The sequence below is a fragment of the Myotis brandtii genome, unplaced genomic scaffold (genome assembly GCF_000412655.1).
Source record: "Myotis brandtii unplaced genomic scaffold, ASM41265v1 scaffold320, whole genome shotgun sequence".
In the NCBI taxonomy this organism is placed as follows: Eukaryota; Metazoa; Chordata; class Mammalia; order Chiroptera; family Vespertilionidae; genus Myotis; species Myotis brandtii.
Genome location: NW_005362270.1, coordinates 871510 through 898128, shown reverse-complemented (window position 1 = coordinate 898128; position 26619 = coordinate 871510). Strand labels below are relative to the sequence as shown.

At 45.1% G+C, this 26619-nt stretch overlaps 1 protein-coding gene across 1 annotated transcript in view; it reads left to right on the top strand.

The window, feature by feature from the left end:
• GABBR2 (gamma-aminobutyric acid (GABA) B receptor, 2) overlaps positions 1–26619 on the top strand; it is a 319570-nt gene that overhangs the window by 153334 nt on the left and 139617 nt on the right. The window contains exons 4-6 of the mRNA XM_005870646.2: positions 4684–4785; positions 18377–18442; positions 25230–25430. Coding sequence (XP_005870708.1) covers positions 4684–4785; positions 18377–18442; positions 25230–25430 — 369 coding nt within the window. The remainder of the gene's footprint in view (positions 1–4683; positions 4786–18376; positions 18443–25229; positions 25431–26619) is intronic.

Sequence of the window (26619 nt, the reverse complement as noted above, 5' to 3'; positions counted from 1 at the left end):
ACCTGCCCACTTCTCCACCTACATCTCACAGGATGGATGAAAACCAGCTCTGTTTGCCTGACGCCTAGTGTGTGGATGGAAGCTGTGTGCTCAGTCAGCTGGAGGCTCGAGGCCATTGTGATGGCTTTATTGAAGTGACAAGTCCCTTCCACCCCTTTTCCCATGGCCCAGTGAGCCAACTGATTGGGAAGTTGCCTGCAGACCCACAGGACCTGCTGTTCAGATAGCTGATCTGACCTGATGACATTTTTCTCCCTGCTCACCCTGAGCAGGACTGTCTCCACGGTTCTGGGCTTTCCCACAAAAGCCATTGATTCTTCCTGGCTCTTGACTTCTTTTAAGATGTTGGGTTTCCCTAGAAGAATGTGTTCAACTGTTAAAATCCTTGGTTACCTCTGTAAGCCCCTACTCCGACTGGCAAACCCCAGTGACATTTTGGGGCCCAGGAATTAGTGTCATTTCCATTGTGATGGCTTTATTGAAGTGACAAGTCCCTTCCACCCCTTTTCCCATGGCCCAGTGAGCCAACTGATTGGGAAGTTGCCTGCAGACCCACAGGACCTGCTGTTCAGATAGCTGATCTGACCTGATGACATTTTTCTCCCTGCTCACCCTGAGCAGGACTGTCTCCACGGTTCTGGGCTTTCCCACAAAAGCCATTGATTCTTCCTGGCTCTTGACTTCTTTTAAGATGTTGGGTTTCCCTAGAAGAATGTGTTCAACTGTTAAAATCCTTGGTTAAAATTTTTGGATTTGAATCTTTGACTCCTGATGCTGCTGGGGAGGCCTGAGGAGTCATTGGTGTCACTCCTTGTGACCTTTACACTCCTCAGCTGCCCTCCTGAGCCATTTTGTCACTCTCCCTGATAAACCAGATTCACCTTTTCACCCAATCCCCTAACTCCCCTCTCCTCTGGCAACAATCAGCCTCTTCTCTGTATCTATGAGTCTGTTTCTATTTTGTTTATATTGTGCTTTAGACTTCACATATAAATGAGATCATGTAGTATTTGTCTTTTCTGGCTGACTTATTTCACTTAGCATTGTACCCTCTAGGTCCATCCATGCTATTTCAAATGGTAAGATTTCGTTCTTTTTTATGGCTGAGTAATATTCCATTGTATATATGTACCACAGATTTTTTATCCGCTTGTCTATTGATGGGCATTTGGGTTGCTTCCATAGCTTGGCTATTATAAATAATGCTGCATTGAACATAGGGGTGCATATATTCTTTCAAATTAGTGTTTTGGGGTTTTTTTAGATATATACCCAGAAGTGGAATCACTGGGTCATAAGGCAGTTCCATTCTTAATTTTTTAAGTAACCTCCATACTGTTTTCCACAGTGGCTTTACCAATCTCCATTTTTTTAAAATATCCTCACCAATACTTGTTGTTACTATGATAGCCATTTTGACAGGTGTAAAGTGTTATCTCATTGTGGTTTTAATTTGAACTTTTCTGATTAATAGTGACATTGAGCATCTTTTCATATGTCTATTGGCCATTCATATATCCTCTTTAGAGAAGTCATACCAGTTCTTGAGGGGGAAAAAGTCAACATCTATTGCCTCTGTCACACCTGTTCTTCTCTGTGGTGCCAAGTGACTTTGGATCCTTAGGGATTTGATTCCATGTGAAGCCCAGAGTTGTGCTCTGAAAGCAAGGGTAGTTCTTTCTTAGGTGACCTTAGCTCTGTGAACTGACCCCAAAGCCCTTGCCTTTAAGGACTCAACCCTTCCCTGTCCCCTTTCTATTATCACGGGGGGGCCCAGCTCATGGCCTTCCTTGAAACACTGACCATCCAATCCTCCCTTCCAGGTGGTGGATGGGGCAGCCTTCTTCTCTATCCCCTCCCATCAGTGCCCATCTCATCTCTTCTCCTCCCTCCCATGGTGGCCAGGGCCTTTTGGCAAATCAGACTCCTGGTTGCTCCCTCCCTGGGTCTAATATGCAGTGGGACCCTCTCTATACTTGAGTGTGTGTATATTTTGTTTTCTTGAGAATGAAGGGTTATTCCTTTCCCAGAACACTTTTCTGCTTTTATAATGGAATTGAATAAAAAATAGGATTCTCTTTGCAGAAATGCAGTTCATAACAAACTGCCAAAAGACATTGACTCTGTTAAACACGACATACCTGCAGGTCCAGAAGGGAAAAATGGTGATTTTTCAAATTTGCTAAGTAAGTCTTTGCCCAGTGAACTGAATGACTCTTCTAGCCACATATGAGGGTGTGGATACTTTTCCTTGTGAAGAAGATCAATTACATTATTTCTTTTCCATGCTTTGGTTATTTTAAAATACCATTTATTACTGGTTTCCTCCCTTTGCTTTCCCTTAAAAAGTCCATTAGATTACATACTCAAGCTGAGCACAGACTTCTTGGTGCTGAAATTATGGGCAGTGAGGGCTGATTGCAACCAACCAGCTGTTCTGACCTGTTCTGACTCATCAGGCCTCAGGAACCATCCACATCTGGCAGGATCCAGAAAAGCCAGCCTGGGAGCATGCAGAGAGCGCTGGGCTGGGGGTCACAACTCAGCTTCCTCATTTATGAAATCAGGGGCAGAGTGAGAGGACCTCTAGGGTGTTTCGGTTTTATTTGTTTTGAGTTCTGACCACCTATAAAATATTTTATCTGCCGTAATTACATACAGCTTTCAAGCACACACTTACACAAAGATAGATACCCAAGCCACTGACTACCTTGATGCCGTGCCTTAAGCCTGGAAATGCTCCTTCCAGCTTTTAGGCAGTGTAAAGAGCCTTAGGATTTACAAAGCCATTCCACATACTCACTATTTTTACTAGGCCCTGAAACAACCCTGTGAGCTACGTGCTGTAGTGCCCCCATTTTAGAGGTGAAAAGACCTGAGAGCAGGAGAAGTTCCCTAAGTTTGGGTGGCATGCAAGTGGAGAGCCCCTGTCGGTGCAAGCCCAGCCGTGTGTGCATCCAGCTGCACTGCCTTCCAGCAGGGGCGTGTTTGCAACATTTTCTATGTTTAATTGTTGTTGTTGCACAACACCCTCACGACACACAAAGCAGATCATGCCCCCTCCCCTGCATCCAGCAAGAAATTGAGGCAGCAGAACTATACTAGCAAAGTCAACATTTTTTTTCATACAACTAGTTCCCACTCTCCTATCAAATGGAAGTAAAAAGGAAGGATGGACAAGCTTCACCCTGACTGTGTCAGTTTCATTCTCAGTACAAAACATTTATCACAAAGTATTTCAGGCATTCAGAAAAGCACACATTCACAACCACCTATGGGCTTGCTACCCAGAATTTTAAAATGTTCACATTTTTCCCTGTTTGTGTAATATTTCTTTTAAAGAAATAAAATACAGCAGTTCCTATTGAAGCCCCTTTGTTCCCCTTCTGTAATGGTGGCTGCCCAGTAACCATCTTGCGATATTGAGGGCCAAATTATTCAAAACATTTTTATATGTATATTGGAATAATTATCATTTTAAAATATATATATATATATTTTATTGATTTGAGAGAGAGAGAGAAAGGGAGAGAAAGAGGGATAGAAACAGCAATGATGAGAGAGAATCATTGGTCAGCTGCCTCCTGCAGGCCCCCTACTGGGGATCGAGCCACAACCCCAGGCAAGTGCCCTGACTGGGTCCAACAAGTGACCTCTTAGTTCATGGGTTGATGCTCAACCACTGAGCCATACCGGCTGGGCTACCAATTTTTGAAACAAGACGTGCTTTTGTATTGTGGTAAAATATACATAACATAAAACTTACCATTATAATAATTTTGAAGTGTGCAGTGCAATGGTGTTTAGTACATTCACATTGTTGTACGACCAGCACCACCAGCCATCTCCAGAACTCTTTATCTTCCCAAACAGAAACTATGTCCATTAAACAGTAACTCCCCAATCCTTGCTCCCCCAACCCCTAATGCCAGATACAGACTGCAGATTTCTTTGGTTTGGTCCTAACTTTTTTAAAATTCAAAATAGAATCAATATTTTAAAATATGGGGATCTTATATTTTAAAAAATCTAGATTTCTGATTCTGGTGGCTCTGGACTAACATTCTGGCATGGCATGATGGGAGCTGCCACCTTAGACATGTGGTTGCCAGTTTGCTACAGTCCCTACCACTCTGTAATTTCTTTCCTTGTTGGTCCTGGTGAACACTGGAGTTGGCAGCCCTCTGCCTTTTAAGCACATCAATGTTAGTCATCTGAGTGTCAGCAGACATGTAGTTATGTTTAACACTACAGGCTGGTTCCATACCCACTTACTCCATTCTGCATTGTTCGTTTGAATATCTTGGCTATTTCTTCACCCTATAAGTTAAGTAAGATTACAAATAATTAATACAAAATATAAATACTGTTGGGATGTACTTGAATAGTCTGGTTTGGAGTCAGTATCACACTGGAGAAACACCAGCATGAAGTCCAGAGACTTGGATGCTCCTCTTGATTTTTCCAGAAAATTCCTGGGAAACTTGAGTAAGGCCCTTCCCTGTCTGGCCTCCTCATGCCTGTGTGCCAGGCTCCACAGGGTGCTATAGTTTATAATAAAGATAAAAATCACTCCTTTCCGATGTTAGTGGAGAAAATCGCCTCACTCACTGGACGACCTCTCTGAACCAGCCCTTTCTGTGGCCACCAGCACACCCACCCTCTACTTTTTCTCTCTGACAGGTGAGGAATGACCTGACCGGGGTTCTGTATGGTGAGGACATCGAGATTTCAGACACCGAGAGCTTCTCCAATGACCCCTGCACCAGTGTCAAGAAGCTTAAGGTAGGTGCAGTGGCCACGGCCTGAAAGACAGAACCAATGCCACGCTCCTGGGGTTCCCAAATCCCCTGACTGTGAAGGATCTTGGAGTTCGGGCTGTTTCATTTCACCCTTGGCACCTCAGACATGGGGAGAAGCTCCCAGGAGCTGGCTTCCCTTGGCTTTCCAGCACTGGCCAGAGGTCTCAGCACCAGCTGCATGGCCATGTAGAGCTTACTCAGTGATTGTATGTCTGTTAACCCAGCCTCAGAGGCAAGCAGGGCATAAGTTAGCATCATCTCCAATGCAATGCAAAGCATCTCAGAGAGAGGAACTCTCTTGCCCAGAACCACAGCAAGGAAGTATACTGGTGGGACAGAAAGCCTAGGCCCCTGACCCCCTTCCATGACACTCACTCCAGGAACAGAAATGGCCAACTAGAAGTTTGCCCAGTTGTAAGTGATCTCTGAGTGTCATCTGTCCATTCATTCTGCAAACTCTCAAATACCTTGTTTGCGCCAGATCCCCTCCTGGGCTTAGGTTTACCATCAGGCCTGCCCTTGTCCTCAGGTGGCTTGCACCTGTTGAAGAAAGCAGGTACCTCTCAGGGGAATCAGGAACACAGGGACCTGGGAACAAGGGAGGAAGGGACTGGCCCCACCCAGGGAGAGGGTTCCAACAAGGCTCCAGAGAAGGGACAGCATTTGAGCTGGCCATGGACAATGAGTGGGATGGGGGCCTACAAGAGCCCAGCAGGGAAGGAGGGCTGAAGACAGAGGGCCAGACAGCTGTGCTCACTTGACACTTGGAATCAGTATGAATTCCAGGAGGCTGGCATATCAGGTGGGACAGGAAATTTGCTGAGTCTAGAAACAGTTTACAGCCAGTTTCCATGAGCCTTGAATGCCTAGCTAAGAACTTTGGTCTTTTATCCTGAGAGCAGTGGGAGCTGCTAGGGATTTAAAGCAGATACAGACATGGTTAAAGCTGTCACTTTCCTCTTTCACTCTCTTCCACTTCCTCATGCCCACATTGAAAGTCATTGTCATGGAGACCCAGACATGACATATCCCCTCTCTCTTGGGCAGGTCCCAGGTTACACTAGTTAGAGCAGGTGGCAGTTTAGAGCGCTCATCTTTCAAAGCTCTCAGTTCACAGATGGCATACAGAAGCTGAGAAGTGAGGGGTAAAGGAAGCAGAGCACCATTTCTTTGTTCCCTGTTCAGAAGCAAACACTGCATCTACACGTGACATTTCAGCCCGGGGAGCCTCTGCAGATGAGGAAACAGTAGCTAGGGAGGGCCTGCTGGCAGCACAGATGGTTGGGGCTGGATCTGCCCAAGCTCTTCCCCAGCAGGCTGTGTGGTCTGAGGGTTGAGTCGGGCCGTGTGAGGCCTGGAGACCCAGAGGGGGGGAGTGCCCACTCTGCAGGGAGCGAGCCCCTGGGGTGGGTCAGGGGTGGAGGGAAGGGCCTGGTACTGAACTGACATTCTCCTGCCACACACAGTGTCTCCCCAGGGTGGACACTTGAAATAGCTCCTTGTACCCTAGAAGCCCTGCAGAGTTCTGCAGGCTTTAAAGTTTAAAGAGCCTTTGTGCATAGAGCAGAAGCACTAGTTAAAAGTCTACAGGAAATTGGTATGGAACTGGGTGCTTTGCTCATCAACCAACTAACTACAACAGAAGCAAGACTGATGTTAACAATAATGAAAATAGCAGCCGACCTTTCGTGTGCACTAAAACCAAGGGCCAAGTCCCCATGCACAGCCCTATACCTTCACTTACTCATTTAGTTCTCCCCGGAGCCTTGGACAGAGGGGATTTTGTATCTCCATTTCACAAATGGGGAACTTGAGGCTCAAAGAGGTTAAGGAGCTCAACCCGAGTCACCCAGCTGGAAAGAGGGAGATTGGAATTCAAACTTGGGTCTGGGCAACACCAGGACCCAGCCTTCTCCTCTACCCCACACAGCTGTGGTTCTGAGAAAGGATTCTAATGTCACATAAGCCTGGGAGGGCAGAGCCAAGGACAGCATGCTCAGTCTGTTGCAAAGGGTTTCTGCTGTGTGACACACTCTTCCCCTAGAACCTGCAGGGCTCCTTCTCATGCCTTCTGCTCTTCTTTGCTGAGTAGCCCCCTTTTCCCAGACTTTTCCCTTCTCCAATTATTTCAGTTAAAATTTAAATATTTGCCCCTCTCACTCCCTTTCCCCCTGTCTGCTAATTTCTTTCTCCATTGCACTGATGGGCATCTGTATATCTCCTGGGGCTGCCTTAACAAAGTACTACAAACTGGGTGCCTTAAAACAACAGAAATTTATTCTTTCGCATTCTGAAGGCTAGAAGTCTAAGGTCAAGGCCATGCTGTCTAGAAAGCTCTGGGGTTCTTCTGTGCCTTTGTCTGAGCTTCTGGTGTCGCCAGTGACCTTTGTGCTGTCTAGAAAGCTCTGGGGTTCTTCTGTGCCTTTGAGCTTCTGGTGTCGCCAGCGACCTTTAGTGTCCCTTGGCTTGTAATCTCTGCCTCAAATGGCTTTATCCCCCTTCCTCTTCACATCATCTGTGTATTAGGACACTAGTCATGTTGGCTCTCAATCCAGCATGACCTCATCTTAGCTCATTACACCTGCAATGACCCTGTTTTGAAATGAGGTCACATTCTGAGGTTTGGGGGGTTAGGATTTCAACATTTTGGGGGGACACAATTCAACCATTAACAACATCTGACCTACTATTCATTTTACCTAGTTGTTTTTTCATCTGTCTCCTCCCACTAGGATGTAAGCTCTTGGAGATAGCTGTTTCCTTCTGTCATGGTCACTATTTTATTCCCCCCATCACCTAGAACCAAATCTAATTTTCTCAATAAATTTGTTGAGTGTATATAAGTGAAATATCAAGTCTGGACAGACAAAGCCAACAAAACACAAGAGTAAAATACTCAAGAACAAAGAAACGTAACTTCTGGAAAGCTCTGAGAAAAAGCAAACCTCTGGTTCACTGTGGGATAAGATAGAGAAGGAAGTACAGAGGACAGGGAAGAAAACTAAATAGAAAATTATAGAATTAAAATCTGCATTCAAGGTAGTAGAGAGCAGAGTTAATGCCAAGGAAAATAAAAATCAATAATATGGAGGACAAACTTGAGATTCAGAGGAAATTGTCAAAGAAATCAATCTAATGAGAGGGAAGGTAGCAGTTATGGATGCTGGAGAAGGGAGATCCTAAGGGAAAATCAGGACAAATGAAACAGAATCAAAATTTAAAAAACAATAACAAGCACACCTAGCACCCAGCTCTTGGTTTCTGATACCATTTTCAAGGAAAAGGAACCAGGGTTCCCTGGAGAAATAGCTGATTCTAGGACTGAGACAGGAACTAGATCCTGGAATGTCTTGCAGTGCCAGAAAACAAGGAGTGCTCAGAACACCTCCACACACAGATGGGCTGGGTCAGAGCGGTAGAGCAGCCACTGAAAGAGCTCCTCGTGGCCACAGCTGGAACATTAGAGCAATAAAATAAAAGTGTTGGATTACAACTCAAAGTATAAAATAAATATCCGTGAGTCCATATTGATATGAATGATTGAATAAGTAAATGGGAGAGAATAGACAAATCTCCTATGCCGAAGAATTCCAAATAATTTATGTAGATAGTCACACTCACGGAGGGGGAGCAGAACTACCCACTTATTAATTGACTTCCTTCTAAAGAGTACAGTATGAAGGGGGTGGGGAGTGGGGAGTGGGGAGTGGGGAGAATAACTCTACAGTAGAAAACCTGACAAACACTACCTCAGACAGGTGATCAAGGTCAGCATCAGCCGTGATAAGTCCTATTGGTAGAATGTGCCCTTTAAGTGATGTGACGAAAGGGCATTTTACCTCTATGATCTTCCTCCCCCAAATCCATAACCTCAATTTAACCATGAGAAAAACATCAGGCAAATTCTGTTTGAAGGCCATTCTACAAAATATCTGACCAATACTCCTCAACACCATCTTGGTCTTTAAAAATAAGGAATGTCACCCTAGCTGGTTTGGCTCAATGGTAGAGCATCTGCCCATGGACTGAAGGGTTCAGGGTTCAATTCCAGTCAAGGGCACTTATCTCGGTTGCAGGCTCAATTCCCAGCCCTAGTTGGGCCCCGTGCAGGAGGCAACCAATCAATGTGTCTCTCTCATATCAATGTTTCTCTCTTTTTTTCTCTCCCCGTCCCTTCCACTCTCTCTAAAAACCAATGGAAAAATATCCTCAGGTGAGGATTAAAAAAAAAAGAAGAAATGTCTAAGTTTAAAAGGAGTCTATGGAGACCTGACAACTAAATGTGGTGTACTGGGTGAGATTCAGAAGTAGAAAAAGGACATTAGAAAAAAGAACTAAGGAGGTCTGAATATAGTATGGGCTTTAGCTAATAATAATGAGTCAGTCTTGTCTCATTAATTGTAACAAATGTACCATACTAACATACGATGTTAAAAATAGGGGAAACTGTGTGAGGGACATATGGGAATTTTCTGTACTATCTTTGTGGTTTTTCTGTAAATCTGAAACTATTCTCAAATAAGAAATTTATTTTTAAAAAGTTGGAGACAAACTTAAATGGGCTCAAGAGAGAACTACTAGATTGGAGCCGACAAAATTGCCAATCTTCAACCATGATGGAACTATAAAATCAACATTTCATAAGGAATGTGCAGGCTACATGTACAGACTAGCAGGCCTTTCCACATTCTAGCAGAATCGGTGAAAAGAGAGTCATATATAGACACATTTTGGCAAAAGTTTTGAAATACAAACATAAAAAGTTTTGAATGTACAAGTATCTAGGCCAGAAAAAAAGCATATTTTCCACAAAGGTGCAAAATCCAGGCCACCTTGACTCCTCAGCAGTGTTCAGTCCCAGAAACAATGGACCACAGGGAGACATTCTCCGATGTGTGAGGTTCGAGTGGTGCATGTGCCAGGTGCCCTTCTAGAAGTTAGTCCTTGCAGTCAATGTCATCCTTCTAGAACCAGGGCAAACTTCATAGTTGAGGTCATGACAGACATGGCTGAGCAGGGCCACCAGAACCTGTGGAAAGAGAGCTAAGTTAAATAGTTGTTATAAAAGATGCAAAAATTCATTTTGAAAGCAAACATACATAGACATATAATACAAAAATAGATACTATAATAACAGTAATTAAATATAAAAATCTAAATTTCTTTAACAGAGCCAAAGAATTAGATGAGTTAAAAAAATGGATGCTAAACTGGTTTTATATAGGAGAGGGACTCCAAAGAGACCATTTTGCTCATGAGTTTCATAATTAGAGAAATATAAGCTAAAGAAGGCTTAGAGTAACTTAGTGGTAAATACACTATAATGCAAACAGAAGCTTCTGAAACATGGGAGATAAAAGCAAAGAAAATCTAGCCCATTTATTGAAAAACAGAAAGCAGATGTGAAAATTACAAAACAAAAAATATAATTGCTGATCAAATATAATCATCCTGACCATAAATTCGAATGGGTCAAACTCCCTATTAAAAGGCAAAGACTTGCCCTGACTGGTTTGGCTCAGTGGATGGAGTGTCGGCCTGCGGACTCAAGGGTCCCGGTTTCGATTCTGGTCAAGGGCATGTACCTTGGTTGCGGGCACATCCCCAGTGGGGGGCGTGCGGGGGGCGGCTGATCGATGTTTCTCTCTCATCGATGTTTCTGACTCTCTGTCCCTCTCCCTTCCTCTCTGTGCAAAATCAATAAAATATATATATAAAAAAATAAAAGGCAAAGACTTCCCGATTGTGCTTTGAAGAGGTAATTGTAGCTATTTACAACAGTGACACAGAAAGGTCAAAGGTAAAAAGTTGGACAAAGGTACAATATACCAAGCAAACCAAAATGAAACAAGAATCCCAGTGTTCATATTAGTGCAAAGCGAATACAAGGTTCAGGTGTTAAGGAGAGTCATTTTCTATAAATAAGGCTACAATTCACCAAGAGAATAACACACTCATGGACCGTTATTGCTCTAAATTGCAACTCACTGAAATATATAAAGAAAAGCCTGTTAAAAATACAAAGGGGAATTGACAGAAACACAAAAGTATTGGGAGCCATAACATCTCTCTGTGTGTGTCTTGGACAGATCACCCAAGCGAAAATAAGCAAGAACGTAGAGGAACTGAATAATGAAATTAATCAGCTGATTTAGCAGCTATGCATCTAAAGAAATTCAGGAAATAAAACCATCTCTGTGTGATGAAGACCTCAGGTGGTTAAGCTCATTCTGGGCTTGTTCCAAACAAGGACCTTTAGTATTAACTGTTGCCAGACCTGACTGGAAGGCCATCCCACAGAAGGGCTGCCCCAGGGTATTTCCATGGTGTGGCCTTGGGCCTTGTGGGGGAGGGCGCCAGGCTTCTGTTCAGTTCAGTTGCTTTATTTGCCTTCCCCTGAGCAGCCCCAACCCTGCTCATTCAGGATTTATATTACAGGAAAATCTCCTTATTTTATAAATTAGCTGATTAGCAGCTTTAATTCCATCTGTAATGTTAATTCCCCCTTGCCATGTCACATGGCATATTCACAGGTCCTGGGAATTAGGACGTGCATATCTTTGGGGGGCCGTTATTCTGCCTGTCACTGGATGACCACAAAGATAGGCCTTGAGGTAGACTGTTCCCCGCTTTGCTCCATGGGAGAGTGCTAGTGGGAATTCTGTCCCCACCCCAGAGGCCAAGAACCTGGTCTGTCTACCTGAAAATGCCGTTCGTACAAGAACCCTGAGGGGACACAAAGCTAGAATAAATTTTGTGCAGCTTCCCAGCTGGCCAGTTTTGCTCAGAGATGTGGCAAGGAAAAGCATTATTTTTATCTTAAGATAAACATAGATATGTTATTAGAATGCTAAGTATACATGAATTTTTAAAATAAAGTAATACACTTTAAAGAAATTCATGCTTTGCCAGTGGGCTGTCCTGGGCTATTCCCTCTTCACTCCCTTAAGTATATATGTCCCCTGCTTCTCTGTCTTTGGGGACATTTCTGGTGAGGAAAAAAAGGTCTAAGAAAGACTAATTTTAGCTAAATAAAAGAGAGCGCTCATTCTGATGTGGAATCAGCCTGTCAGAGCCAGGCACGACTTTGGAAAACATCTAGGCTGACTCTCTCGGGCTTACCCCACGTCATAGCTAGACAGACCCCTTTCTCAGTGTCCACGGCCCCTAGTCAGGCCACTCCCTCAGCCTACATCATGACCAGCCTATAATAGCTCAGCTGCCCTGGGGCTCATAGCACCTCAGCCCTTTCTACAACATCCAACACGGTTTGATTGGATTTTTCAACAGCCCATTGGGATAGTTAGAGTGGGTCTGTGCTGGGCCCTTGAGAACCAGGAAGCTATCGAACATGGGTGGAGACAGAAGCACAGGTGGCAGGAGATGCCAGATAACCCAGAGGTCAATGTCAGGTCAATCCTTACCTTCTAGCAGGACCCACACTCCTGCCACAGGGAAGACAGAGCAGGGTGGCCTCTACTTTTCTGCTCTTTAAATGCACAGCAGCTATTGTGATGTCTCAGGATTGCATTTGCCACTCAGGTCCTTTTACTTCACAGTTGCAGGATTTGTCTCCATGACTTGTTGCTGCAAACTGGATGCTGAGCTCCTGCAGCTCAGGCCTGGTGGGGTTGGCCTTCTCAGCCTGGGAGGCACTGTATAGGAGGGAGCAGTCAAGCGTCAGGCTCTGGAGCCAGACACACCTGAGGTCAAGGCCTGCACAACCACTTCCACCTGTGTATCTTAGTCTACAGGAAGCTATTGAACGTGGGTGGAGACAGAAGCACAGATGGCAGGAGATGCCAGATAACCCAGAGGTCAATGTCAGGTCAATCCTGACCTTCTAGCAGGACCCACACTCCTGCCACAGGAAAGACAGAGCAGGGTGGCCTCTCCTTTTCTGCTCTTTAAATGCACAGCAGCTATTGTGATGTCTTCCTTAGGATGAGGCTAGAAGGGAGCTAGCCAGAATACTGGCTTGGTGGAGACCCAGTTAGCCTGGCCCCACAGGGTCTCTGGAGCATCAAAGCTGGGCCCACCTTTCAGCAAAGGGGCTGGAGTTTTATACAGTGTATGTGTGTCAGTCACTGGCTGCTGTGGAGTGTGAGGCCCAGCGTAGCCTTCTGGAGCCAGGAAGCTCCTCCCCTTAGCTGAGAAGGGAGTGAGCTCTTAGCAGCCCACCCTCGCTGCAGAGCTGGGAGGGGTATGCCAGCCCTGAGGAGGGAATTCAGCAGGACCAATGGCATCTGCCACACCTGGGAAAATCTCAGTTTGGAGAGCCTCAGTTTGCTGGTGAAACTTTCCAGAGTGGGCATCATAACAGCACCTGCCTCCTAGACTGAGACTGATGTACTGCTTAGCACAAGTGCTAGAAGGAGCTCAGGAATTGTCATTTATTTTGACTTTGCTAGACCCCTACAAACGGGTGTTTTTGAATTGGGTCATCCTTCTTAAGTGTCACTTTTGTGTATATATGTGTGATTTTTAGCTCCCTTTAAGGGTCTCAGAGACACAGGGGTTCTAGAAAATAGATGAGACTGGCCTAGGAAAAAGGAAAGGAAATCCACCCAGAGTTTTGGCCTCTCACCCCTCCCCCACCCCTCCAAGCCATAGCCATTTCCTTCCATTTTTGCCCCTTCCCTATGGGCATGGCTTCTTGAGGGCTTGAACATATGTCTCCTTCCTGGTCTGCAACCTTAGATCTAGCCATCTGAGAAGAAGTTGTCATTTGTCCAATCTCAGGTCATCTACTTATACTCAGGCGGCCCCTTGCAGAGCCAAGGGTCCATGCAAGGGCTGGGACCTCTGCCATGTTCTGGGTTCTCTGTAACATTACAGCTCGTCTCTGTCACTCTCATCCTCAGGGACCTTTGACTCTCCTCCCCTATGTCCTTCTCCCCCAAACTCCTTAAACTGTCCCCAAGCTCTTTCTACTACTGAGGAGAGTATGCTCATACCCAGGAGAGCGTGCTCCTACCTCTTTCCACTCTGGACTTTCAGGAAAAGAAGCTAGTTATGCAACATTTAAAAGCATGATTCTGGAACTTTTGTGAGAGCATACTATGAGTGTTAAAACCCTATAAGATCCCCCAAATCCAAAACCTTTCCCCAAATCCTGAGTCTTCCAATAAATTGCTGCACCAGAAAGATGAACCAGGTATATCATGCCTTTCATACTCATGGGACCACTCCTCGTGCACCTACCCTACTTTGGGAAGTACCTCATACTCTTCACACTGCTCTCCAGGCCCCCAGTAAGGATCCCAGCCCAGTCGCATCTCCTTTTGTCCTCTCCTCGACCCCGGGATCCCAGGTTCCAGCTGCACTGGGTGCTGGCTTGTTCTCTTTCCTCCCAGACTTCAGAGCATCTTGCCCTCTCTTACTCACTGTCTAGAGTCAGAATGGGTGTGAATATCTCCCTGTATCAAGCATAGACCGGCTCTGGATAGGATCTTTTCTCAGGGTACTCTGATGGTCAGGGAGCACCAAGGTAAGACCATCGGTTTCGGGGTGCTGTGCAGTCTTGGTGGAAGTCTTTTGCCTCTCTGGGAAGAGGTTAACCAGGTCACTGATCCCTTGGGCCCCATCTAGTCCTAAGAGTCTAGGAGCACAGACCAAGCAATCCATCCAACTTGGTTGTCAAGGCAACAGAGACACTAAATGGTCCACAAATGGCAGAGCTGGTTATTTATCTGACAGCAGGTGGTCAGCTATGAAGATGTGGGTCCCTTGGTCCATTCAAGAAATGGACATGGTGAACCCAATCAGGCCCTAGGCTAACAGGATAGAAGTGCAATGATGATAACCAGCTGCTGAATAACTAGTATGGGCCAGGCTTTGTGCTTGATGCTTCGTACAGCATTTATTCACTTCATCATGCATCCAATACCTATGTTTTGATATATATGCTATGACCTGTGCTTGGAGTTAGGAACCCAGAGATGAAGCAAGTTACCCTCAGTCCAGTGAGAAAGATGGACAAGTAAGTGGTCTTGTGCCATGATAGAGTACTCTGGGCCCACGGAGGAATAAATGGCCACCAAGACTGATGGGACAGAGATGGCCTCTCCAAGTAGGGGTGCCTGAGCTAAGGCATGACGTGTGAGTAGCCACTATCCAGGCCGAATGAGTGGGGTTGAAGGGAAAGACTTTCTAGAGGGATGAGCTTACAGAAAGAAAGGGGGATAGAGTGGGAAAATGAATGAATGAACAAACGAACTAATAGCAGACCTGCAGGTAGTTCATTCTCGCTGCTATGGAGGAGTAGTGAAAAGTGAGGACTAGTGAGAAATGTGATTGAGAAGTACGCAGGAGTTAGTTGGTAAAGAATCTTGAGTGCTCTACTGAAGAGCTCAGAGATTGCCCTATAAAGCTCAGGGAGCCATGAAAAGATTTTACATGATCACTTTTGAATCTTGGAATGATCCCTTCATTGATTCTGTGGAGACTACGGTGGGTGGGGCAGGACTAAAGGCAGGGATCTGGGTGGGAGGCTGCTGTGGTTCACCGAGTAGGGAATGATGGTGGCTAAACCCAGGGCTGTGGGGCTGGAGGACAGGGACAATTGGGAGTTATGAGCAGACAGAACCAACAGGCCCTGGTTATGGCTTGGATGAAGAAAGAGGAGTGAATCTAAGATGACTGCCAAGTTTCCCAGCTGGGGTGGGGTGGGAGTGGTTGGTGACACCGGTCTCAGAGCTGAACAGCACAGGAGGAGGAAGGGGCTTGTTGGGAAAGATGATGAGTCCATTTTGGGACATAGTGAGCTTGAGGTGCCTGGGAGAACCCGAGGAGGTATCCAGTGGGCAGCTGGAAAAAAGTATCTGGGTTGGACTGAGAGATTTTTGGAATTCACAGCACACAGTGTAGCTGGAAAAAAGTATCTGGGTTGGACTGAGAGATTTTGGAATTCACAGCACACAGTGTCGGGGGGAGCGGGGGGGCTTGGTGGCTGGGGTCATGAATGAGGTTGCCCAGGGAAAGTGATGAGGGCAGAACTGAGGGGAACACCAGCATTTAGGGATGGACAGAAAGATGAGGAACTGATTCTGAGTGGGAGTGACCAGGAGGTAGGAGGGAACCAGGAGAGAACATCATGGAAGCCAATAGGTGGGTTTCATATCATGAATCCTACAGCCACCTGCATTATCTCTTCTTCAGAGATGGGGAATTTGAGGCTGCAGGAGAGTAAGACTAAGGATCTTGCAGATGGTCAGTGGTGGAGCTGGGATCTGAACCAAGGTCTCTCTAATTGCAAAATCCAATAAGCTGTTTCTACTATATCGTGTTTAGCAACACAGGGTTTGGCACAAGTAGATGTTCCATAAATGTTTGCTGGACAGATACTGTTAGCAACAAGAAATGCTAAAAGATTTCCACAACAAGCATAAAGACCCTCGAGTGTGCCTGGGAGCATGTCCACAGAACGGAAGCGGCTTAGAACTTTTTATAGCACCGCAGACATGGTGATGACAAAGGCTGGCCTTCCTTCAACTGCTCTGTTAATGATCTTTTAAAGTCCTTTCAGAGCAAGTGGGTTTTTTTTCTTCTTTCCATTCTTGCTTGCAAACGAAGGATGATTTTAGAATCCAAGCCTTTTTTATTTTGCTAAAGTACATGATGAGTAAAATGGCCTCCCAGTCAGCACTTTCCAATTTTGAAAGATGCTAAAAACTGATATTTAAAAGCATGCTTCTCTTCTTTATGCTTCAAAGGGTCTTGAGGCCTGTTGGAGAGTACAGGATGAACAGCGGGAAGGTAGCACCACCTGCAAGGCTGTGCCTCACTGCGGAAGGCAGGAAGTGACGGGGGAGAGGGTGGGCATGCAGGCCAGGACCCAGCGGGTCTGGTGGCTGCACAGCACGGCCTCCTTCAGCCTGTTCTCCATGGGGTAGGGCCCAGCCTGGGTCCTCACCCCCTGGAAAGCAACCAAGAGCCCCTTACCCTGACCTGAGAGGGATCATCAGAGAGTAAATGTTTGTTGAATTAATAAATGAGTCACAGAAGCTGTTGTACAACTTATACCTATTAACCACATTGAAATAATGAGAAAATAAATAACCACTTATAGAGCATTCGAATATAGATTTTCCTTTGAAATGAAGATGGGCCAGGGGAAGGTTATAATAATAGATAGTATTTATTGGACAGGAGCCGAGTTAAGCACTTCATAAGGATTATCTCATTTAGTGCCCCCAGCAACCCTGTAAAGCAGGTATCACCATTAGCCACAATTTGCAGATCAGGAAATTGAGGCTACAATGGAAAAAAGGTGCCACCTGAGGCCACCCTTAAAGCCTGTTGGTAGAGCTGATATTTGAACAAAGCTCAGAACTCAGACTCTGAAACTTGATTGGGAAGCTTTGTGGATTCCAGGAAGGTAGAAAAGTCTAGAATAAGTGGCAGGGGCAGCTCTGCTGGGTCTCATATCTCATTTGTGCAGACACCATCCTGGGGACCTAGGAAGCTCCCTTTCCTCCTTTGGCCTCAGTTTCCCTGCATGTACAATGCAGAAGATTAGACACTGTCTCTGCACCCTGCAGAGTTTGGAGAAGAGCAGGGGAGAGGCCAAGGCCCCTTAGAGCTGTCAGCTTTAGCCTCCAGCCCGTGCAGACTTATCCTACTGCTTGCCCAGAGACCAGGGAGGGCTGATAGCAGGAACCAAGGGAAAATTGGCCCCAAAGAGGGCCAGAGAATCTGAGGTTTCCCTGCCTGCCCTGCTCAGGCAGAGCTCTTGGCTAGGAGCCTGGGGTGCACAAACATTCTCTGCCCATAGCCTCAAGCACTCTAGGGCAGTGATGGCAAACCTCTGACATGCGTGTCAGAGGTGACACGTGAACTCATTTTTTTGGTTGATTTTTCTTTGTTAAATGGCATTTAAATATATAAAATAAATATCAAAAATGTAAGTCTTTGTTTTTACTATGGTTGCAAATATCAAAAAATTTCTATATGTGACACGGCACCAGAGTTAAGTTAGGGTTTTTCAAAATGCTGACACGCCAAGCTCAAAAGGTTCGCCATCACTGAACTATATACTAGTATATGATATATTATAGAGCAATCCTATATGATGTCATATTAATGGAATACTATTCGACCATAAAAAGAAGTAAAGTTATAATTAAAGAAGTTCTCTTTAATTAGTTCTCTCTAATTAAAGGAATGACCAAAATACAATGTAACTGCAATGCTTTATGGGTTCGTGCAATTATATAGTTTTTTGTAGATTGACCTGCACGGTTTCCACCAATGAGATCGCTTCATTCAATGTGGACAAGACAGTGTGTTGACATCTAAGGTCCATAACAAATGGCGCGCGAAACACGAGAAGGCTCATGAGCGGTACGAAAGGTGTTAAATGGCATTTAAATATATAAAATAAATATCAAAAATGTAAGTCTTTGTTTTTACTATGGTTGCAAATATCAAAAAATTTCTATATGTGACACGGCACCAGAGTTAAGTTAGGGTTTTTCAAAATGCTGACACGCCGAGCTCAAAAGGTTTGCCATCACTGCTCTAGGGTGTGCCATCATCCACTCACCTTTACATACCTGTCCTTCTGTCCACAGGGCAATGACGTGAGGATCATCCTGGGCCAGTTTGACCAGCATATGGCAGCAAAAGTGTTCTGTTGTGTAAGTAAAACTTTGATCATGTCTTTGTGTCTTTGGGAAATTTCACAATGTTTTTTCTCCGACTCGTTCTCACTGCCTGATCAGTGAGTGAGGTCCTAGGATTGGAGTCTGGAAGCAAAAGTGTTACTCTCACTGTTCTTTCTTCTTTTCATGGAGCTAAAACCCCAGGGCTCAGAACAATGCCATCATAGAAGGAACCAGTGGCCGTCGTTTACCAAATCCACTGCCTAACCTGTTGTGTGAGCCCTGTCTGCTGATCCTAAGTCCCCTCGACGCAGCCATGCTCAGTAGAGGCCTGCAGTGTGCACTGTGCAGAGGGAGATACCACTTACGGGGCAAGGCGGAGCTGCCTCAGACCCCTCCCTGCCCTGTAAGCAGGGCTCAGGGTCTTAGCTTTAGAGTTAACTGTCAACTATGCATTATCAACCCCTGAATCCTTTACAATTGTCTGGTGTGTGACAGGTGACAAAGTACTTTTTTATACCTTATCTCATTGAATCTTTCCAATAACCACATGAAGCAACTATCATTAGCTCATTTTACAGATGAGGAAATAGAGACCCAGAGAGCAAAAAGGGCTTTTCAAAAGCCCTTTGCCAGTTCATGGCAGAGCTGAGGTTCATGTCTATTCACCTGTTCCCCATTGAATCCTCTTTTCCATATGAGGTTCTAACCTCAGGATATATAGGAGTTCTAACACAGGAACTCAGTCTTTCCATCTTGATGCCCTGGCTCCCCCTGGTCTGCCCTGAGTCAGGAGAAAGGTCAGCAGAACGAGAACCCAGTGATGTGAGTCGTCATCGACCCAGTAAGCTCTTCCTCTTAGACTGAGCTTATTTTGGGGTAGTCTCTAGTGTTGGGCCATAGGCCTCTATTTCCTTGAACTTTTGTCAGTAACTTGAACAAATTATAAAAAGCAGGCATGTAGGAATTTTAGAAGTTGTGATATATGTGGGATGACAGAGTTGGGGTGCAAAGAACCTTAACAGTCTGGAACATTTGATTAAATCCAAGAAGATTAAATTTAATTGTCCTAACAATAGGTTATAGTAGAACAAATCAAGCCGCCTAAGTCCAGGGTGGTAGAGGCATAACTGAGGAGTACTGTGTGTTGAGAGCAAAAGAGACATTGGGGTCTTTGTTGACTTCAAGGTTACTATGAGTCACCAGTGTATGCACAGCTGCCAAAGGAGGCAAGGTGACCAGACTGCATGTCCACACTCAGGATGGGTGGTCCCTCTGCTCTGTGCGGACAGACTCTGCCTAGGATGTCCAGCTCAGCTCCTGGTGCCTGTTTCAGAACAGATGCAGGAACTGAAGAGGCTGGGAGCAAGGAGAGAGCAGTGGCTGGAAGCCACAGTTGCACAGCGATATTTCATCCTGAAGGCCAGGAGCAAAGTGAGAACTGCCTGATCATCTCCCGAAATCCCAGGGAGGAAGGAGAAGCTACGCGGCTGACATTTCAGGAGATCCTGGGTGGAGCTGAGAGCTCTGGAGTCTGTCTGCTTGGACTTGAACCCTTGCTCTACTGCTTGGTTACTGAATTTGGTCTTGTTGTCACTTTCTGAGCCTGTTTTCTCACCTGTAAAGTGGAGATAATAATAACATCTGTCTCATAACATTGTTGTGAAGATTAAATGAGCAAAAACACTGCACAGCACCTGATGTATATAGGGAGCCCTCAGTAAATGTCAGGGATCTTTTTTAGTTTGTCATGGAAGGTCTCAGGTGTCTAAAGGACTGCCAGGGTGCTGGAGAGTTTACTAACTGATGGACTTTACAAGGTTGTATTAAGCATCTTATGTATCGGTTAAGGATAACGAGTGGTCGTTTCATATGCAAACCTAAGGAGGAGCATGAGAAAAATTTTAAAGACAGCAAATTTATTTAATACATTTTACTTCAAAAATCATAAAACCTTATACATTTACCACGTAGGGTCCAGAAATGACCCATTTTGGAAAGGAAAATAATTGGAGATGTGATCTCTTTTAGGGAAAAGGCTGCTTTCCCTGCCCCCTCCAATATCCCCAGGTCTTGAAAGCAGCTGGCACATGGTGGGTAATAACTCCAAGAAATATAAATTTTAATAAAAATGGTCAATATAGGCACCGCACTGAGCACTGGCCACCTCATATTTGCAAGAAATGCAGATACTGTAAACCTCATGTTCTGATTTGAGCCAAACTGGAGCTCAGGCATGACTGTGATTTCACTGTGTGCCATGCACTGGGATTATTTTCTAAGTAGCATTTCCAGTCGTGGCTTCGCTTCAGAACAGATGGCGTGGCTGTCTCTCTCTTGACCCAGAGCCCCAGGCTGCCTGCCTTCCACATGGCATGGGACACCACCCTACCTTCTCACCCCACTCTTCTCTTTCCTTTTATTGGATTTTGATACTTTCAGATGGGCCTGCCCTTAGAGTCTTTGCTGGCTGCTTTGTTCATGCAGGAGTTTCTCAGAGGTCTAGGGTGGATGTTTATTCCATGTGTCAGACTCTCAGATGGATCTGCCCTCCAGCCGTTCAGTCTTATCTGGTTAGGAAGGAGTTTTCTGGCAGGTCTGGAAGGTCCTGAGGGGAGTGTCTTCACAATGGATCAAGACTGGGGTGTGTGATGGAGGGGTGGGGTTTGCTGCTCAGAGCAGAGACCCACAGAGAGAGCCTTCCTGCCCATGTCGGGGACAGAGCACATGCTGCATGGAAACATTGTGTCCCTGCCATCCAAATGCCGCAGTGCAAACTTTGCAGCATGTTGCTGTGTTCTTGAGATTGGAACTGCCACCCAGTGGGCGAGCAGGCTCCAGCAAATGTAAGGCCTATTTATAGCCCCGTGGCAAAATGTTCATTTTGGCTCCAGCACAGTCCAAGCATAGCACGGTGCTTTTGTCTTCTCCCTCCTTGGTGGTCTGGTGTCAATTCTCCAGCACTCTGACCTGGGTTCTGGTTTTAGCTCTGCCAGCTGTGTGACCTCGGGCAGGTCAATTTGTATCTTTAATCCCTGGCTGCCTCACCTCTAAAATAGAAGCAATGATCTCTGACCCGTCAACCTCATGGGGTTGTCAAGAGGCTTAAATAAGGCCACCGAAGGGAGACCATCGTCCCAACTATTAACTGCTTTACTGATGTGAGGATTTCTAACAGTATTTTAGTAAACTATATATTATAGGGAAACTAGGGGCCAGTGCACGAATTCATGCACCTTGAAAGGAACTGTGGGCTGTGAGGCTGCGGTAAGCACAGGGGCAGGTCTCGGCCCATCTTCCGCACCCCCCTCGCCTAACCCCTCCCTTTGCAGCCCCCGGTCCCCTGTCTGCAGGCAGCCCCATCACACCCCCGCAGCTCCACCCGCTGACAGCGCCGAGTGATCTGGACCAGCGCCGGGCACCGGCAGCAGGTGCAAGTAGCAGCTCCGGGGCTGGCTGCGGGTGCGAGCAGAGTCCGTGCTGGCAGCATGTGCGAGCGCCAGGCAGGACCACAGCACGCGGGAGCAAAGAATTTTCAGTAACCACCAGAGGCCACCCTGATGCCTGCCTTGGTCTGGTGCCCCCGCTCACCTGCTCCACCATCCTGCCACAGCCAATGCCTGCCATGTTCCGCACACACCCCCTGGTGGTCAGCGCACATCATAGCGATCGGTTGTTTGGTTATTCTGCCGTTTGGTCTATTTGCATACTAGCCTTTTATTATATAGGATGTTCTTTGTGTATGGGGAGGAGAGGAGGCAAAAGGAAGATTAATAAAATAAGAAATGGGATTTTTAAAAAATTTCTCATCATGGTTCCCTGTCTATAGTTAATAGGAACCAAAGCAGTTCATGGGACTAAAGAAGGTGAGCTTAGGACTGCCCGTTGCCATATGGCAGGGCCCATTTGGTGGCTAGAGGTCCTGAGACCACATTCTTACCAGAGGCAGAGAAAATGAAAACCCAGGTGACCAAGTAAACGGGAAATGTGTTCATTCAGTCACTCTACATTTGTTGGGTAACCTCTGTACACAAGGCACCATGCTAAGTACTGAGGACCCTGGGAGGAGCAGACACCACCTTCCAAGAACTCCCCATCTGGCAAAGGAGACAGCAAAGCATACCAGTAGCTACTTAGAGCTCGCATATCCAACAACCTCAGCTCTTTTGAACGTGGGAGTCCCAGCGGCTTCTCCACAGTTGCTTTAGACAGTGGATGATATATTTAAGTCCAGTCTACCTCCCTTTTAGACCCTCACCAAACCTATTTACTTTTGCTCTATACATATGTTTAATATGTCCCTGCATTCCAAGCCCATACCAGTCTAAAAGCATCAGCAAGAGGGACTTGATGACAGTGAAAAGTGACTATCTAGATCTGACAGCTAGAAAGAAGACAAAGCCATAAAAAGTGGATCCTAAACTCCAAGTTAAACAGTCCAGGGCCATTTGGTATTTGGACCGGTTTTCTTTATTCCCATGAGCATCACCATCCATGGCCCATAGTAATGACTAATGTTCACGATGAAACTATGAGTTACCCAAAGGACAAGGGAACAAGAAGGAGCAGCTAAGTGTTCCTGAGTGCAGTGTTGGACAGGCCTGGTACACATATTATCTCATTTAATTCTTACACCAACCCAATGATATGGGCTATGCTTTCCACAGGCTGTAGATGAGAAATGCGAGGCCCAAGGTGTTGTTTGCTAGTTAAGAGCCGGTGTAGGGCAAAGAATCTTGAACTGCTTGACTATAATCTTTTTTTTCCCCCCAGAAAGTCAGGTAGACAATTTTTTATCTTCATAAAATTGACTAATGTTCTAAACAAAGTGTGGTGTCACTCAGATGGACTAAACTTCTGTTTTCTGGAAAATTCACTCACAAGGAGCAACTCCTAATGGCCGGTAGCAGGTCAAGGAGCTTTCACTGCGAGGCTCCTGACTTCATGCTCAGCGCTGCCTCTAAGTTACCACATGGGCTCTGTCCTCAGAGAGTAACGAATATCTGACTAGAAGCCCTCCTCCTGTCCTTACTCTGTATTTATGGGCTCTTATTTAATGTACATTCCTAGTAAGTGGGGCTGTCTTCTTGCCTCAACCTGTTAAGATTGAGAAGGCTTCCCAAAAGTTTTGTTTTGTTTTATTTTGCTAAAAATGGAGGGGAATTTCAAAAAATGGACTTAGATTCTACTTAGAAACTTCATTCTGGACCCAATTTTGATGGCACATGACATTCCCACATAGTGGAATTTTCTGGGTGCATCTAACCCAGTGGTTCTCAACCTTCTGGCCCTTTAAATACAGTTCCTCATGTTGTGACCCAACCATAAAATTATTTTCGTTGCTACTTCATAACTGTAATGTTTCTACTGTTTTGAATCGTAATGTAAATATCTGATATGCAGGATGGTCCTAGGCGACCCCTGTGAAAGGGTCATTCAACTGCCAAAGGGGTCGCGACCCACAGGTTGAGAACCGCTGAGCTAACCTATCAGAAAGTATGCTTTTCCTAATCTAAAATTATCACAATGAGAAACAAAGCTGCCCTAGCTGGTTTGGCTCAGTGAATAGAGCATTGGCCTGTGGACCAATGGATCCCGGGTTCGATTCTGGTAAAGGGCATGTACCTTGGTTGCAGTCTCCTCTCCAGCCTGGGCTCTGGTCAGGGTATGTGCAGGAGGCAACCAATCAATGTGTTTCTCTCCCGTTGATATTTCTCTCTGTCTCTCCCTCTCTCTCTCATTCTTTCTATAATCAATGGAAAAATATTCTCGGGTAAGGATTAAAAAGTAACAACAACAACAACAAAAAACCAACAACAAACAAACACCAAAGCCAAATAGAGATCCAGTAGAACAGTCTGTTGATTTTTTTTTTTTAATGGTAGGAAGGCAGTGTGGTTTTGCAGCATAATAGTCAGCAGACCTAGGTTCTGGGCTGACTTTTCTCCCTGGCTGTGTGACCTTGAGAAAGTGACTTTCTGTCTCTGATTTTTAGTTTCCTCATTTCAAAAATGAGGTAATAAATTCTGCCCTGACCACCTCAAAGGATGAACATGAATGACAAATAAGATGTATGTAAAGCATACAAATGTAAGGGACTTTTTTTAGGATTGGATTTATGCACACCAAACTTTGAGTAAAGATTCAGAGAGACTGCTCAGTTTGCCAAGAGGCATCTTATATAAATTGCATACTTAGACTATATTTTCCTGGCCCCTTGCAAAATTGCTCCCACTGGGTTGTGTTTTAAGATTTTGATCTTGGCTTTTAGTAAAGAGCTATACAAAAATAGCCTTATGAAATCTGTTGTAGGGATGCTGTTGATACCATGCTGGCTAATATGAGGCATTTTTTTAGGGTTAATGTCTAGAAAACATTTTGTTTCCCTGAAAAACTGGTTTTTTTTCTCCCTGATGATAAGGAGAGCTATGCAGATAATCTTATTGCCATTTTTTCTTTGACTGCCAGGATGTTCCTGGTGAAATATACAACTTACTATGTGTAGTATTGGAAATTTGGTCAACTTGTCTATGTCTGTTCTCTTTACCTCCTGTAAACATTTATATTTTTTCAGGTCCTTATGTTTTAATTTTTATTCAGTGTTAATTATTCTGTTATACAGGTTATCCATAAACTATCTTGGATCCTTTGAGAAATAGTATGTAATAGAAAAATTAACAAATCCTCTGATAAGAGAAGGCCTGAGCCCCTGCCACCTCCCCCTCACCCAACACACACAACATACACACCTCTCTCACAGAGCACAAAGCCTTGAACAAATGTTTAATTCTTGGTGCCTTCATGGTCAACCCATCTGTTGCAGGCATATGAGGAGAACATGTACGGCAGCAAATACCAGTGGATCATCCCAGGCTGGTATGAGCCTTTCTGGTGGGAGCAGGTGCATACAGAGGCCAACTCATCCCGTTGTCTCCGAAAGAATCTACTTGCTGCCATGGAGGGCTACATGGGTGTGGACTTTGAACCCCTGAGCTCCAAGCAGATCAAGACCATCTCAGGAAAGGTCAGTGCCCTTTGTCTGTCCATCTCAGCCCCCCAAATCTCCTTTGATCATTTTATCTGATTATGTTGGCAAAAAGTGCCCTTTACTGTGTGTCACTTGACCGCTCTGAGTTTCACATCTATTTAATGGGAATAGCCATCCATCCACCGCATGCCCCGCTAGGAAACTGGGGGCATCAAATAGGATAAGGGTGTTTTGTAAGCTCATAACACAGTGTACATGTAAGAGGTAGAGTTGTGACTTTTACAGTACCAACTACAAGTGTTGCCTCTGAGACTCTGCTATGGTTTTATCCTGTGCCTGTCAGACTGGGAATATCGTTTCTCAGTCACACTGATGCTCCTGTCAACCCAGAGAAGAAAGACTCTCAAGTAGACTTGGGGAAACATGTGCTGCAGATCAACCAGACTGGTTTGAACCCCAATTTTGCCACTTACCAGCTATAATCTTGAACTTGAGTTCTCCGAGCCACTGTTTCATCTTTTGTATAATAGTAGTAAAAATACCCCCCTCTGGGGTTAAAAGGAAGATTGATAGCAGATTGTGCAAGATGGTAACATGGTGTCTGATACTTCAGTATTGTCATAACTGGGAGGAGGACCTAGGCAGGGTGCTTAAGTCCTGGGGGGCCTCCATATATTCTCACTAAGTGTTCTGAACCCCTGCCTTGCTTGTCCAGTAGGGCTATGAGGTACTCAGGCATTATCAAGAATCTGGTGATGACAGCCCTGGTGAAGATGGTAACACTCATCTCTCAATTTTAACTACCAGCCAAAATTCGGTACAGCAGTGCACATAATTCTTTTCTGTCTTCTCAGAGCTCAGATCGTTAAATTCTATACTCAGCTCCAGAATTCTTACAGGCCCCGTTTCATTTAAAGAATAAACTTCATGGAGCTCCAGTGGCGCAATCGGTTAGCGCGCGGTACTTATAAAGAATAAACTTCATGTAAAGTAAAATATGTATGTATTATTTTTATCCATTATTTAATCTCAATTGGAGCCAGTTCTATAAGAATGGTTTATTGATTTGTCAAGAAAATGCCAAATTATTAGGACACATTTTGTAAACAACTCTTTAGAACATGCTGGCACCTGAGAGACCCTAGAAAAATACTCTGGTTAGGAAAGGTTGAAAGAAATATCTTTATACCAAAATCAATGAGTATATAAAAAGGATTTGAGATGC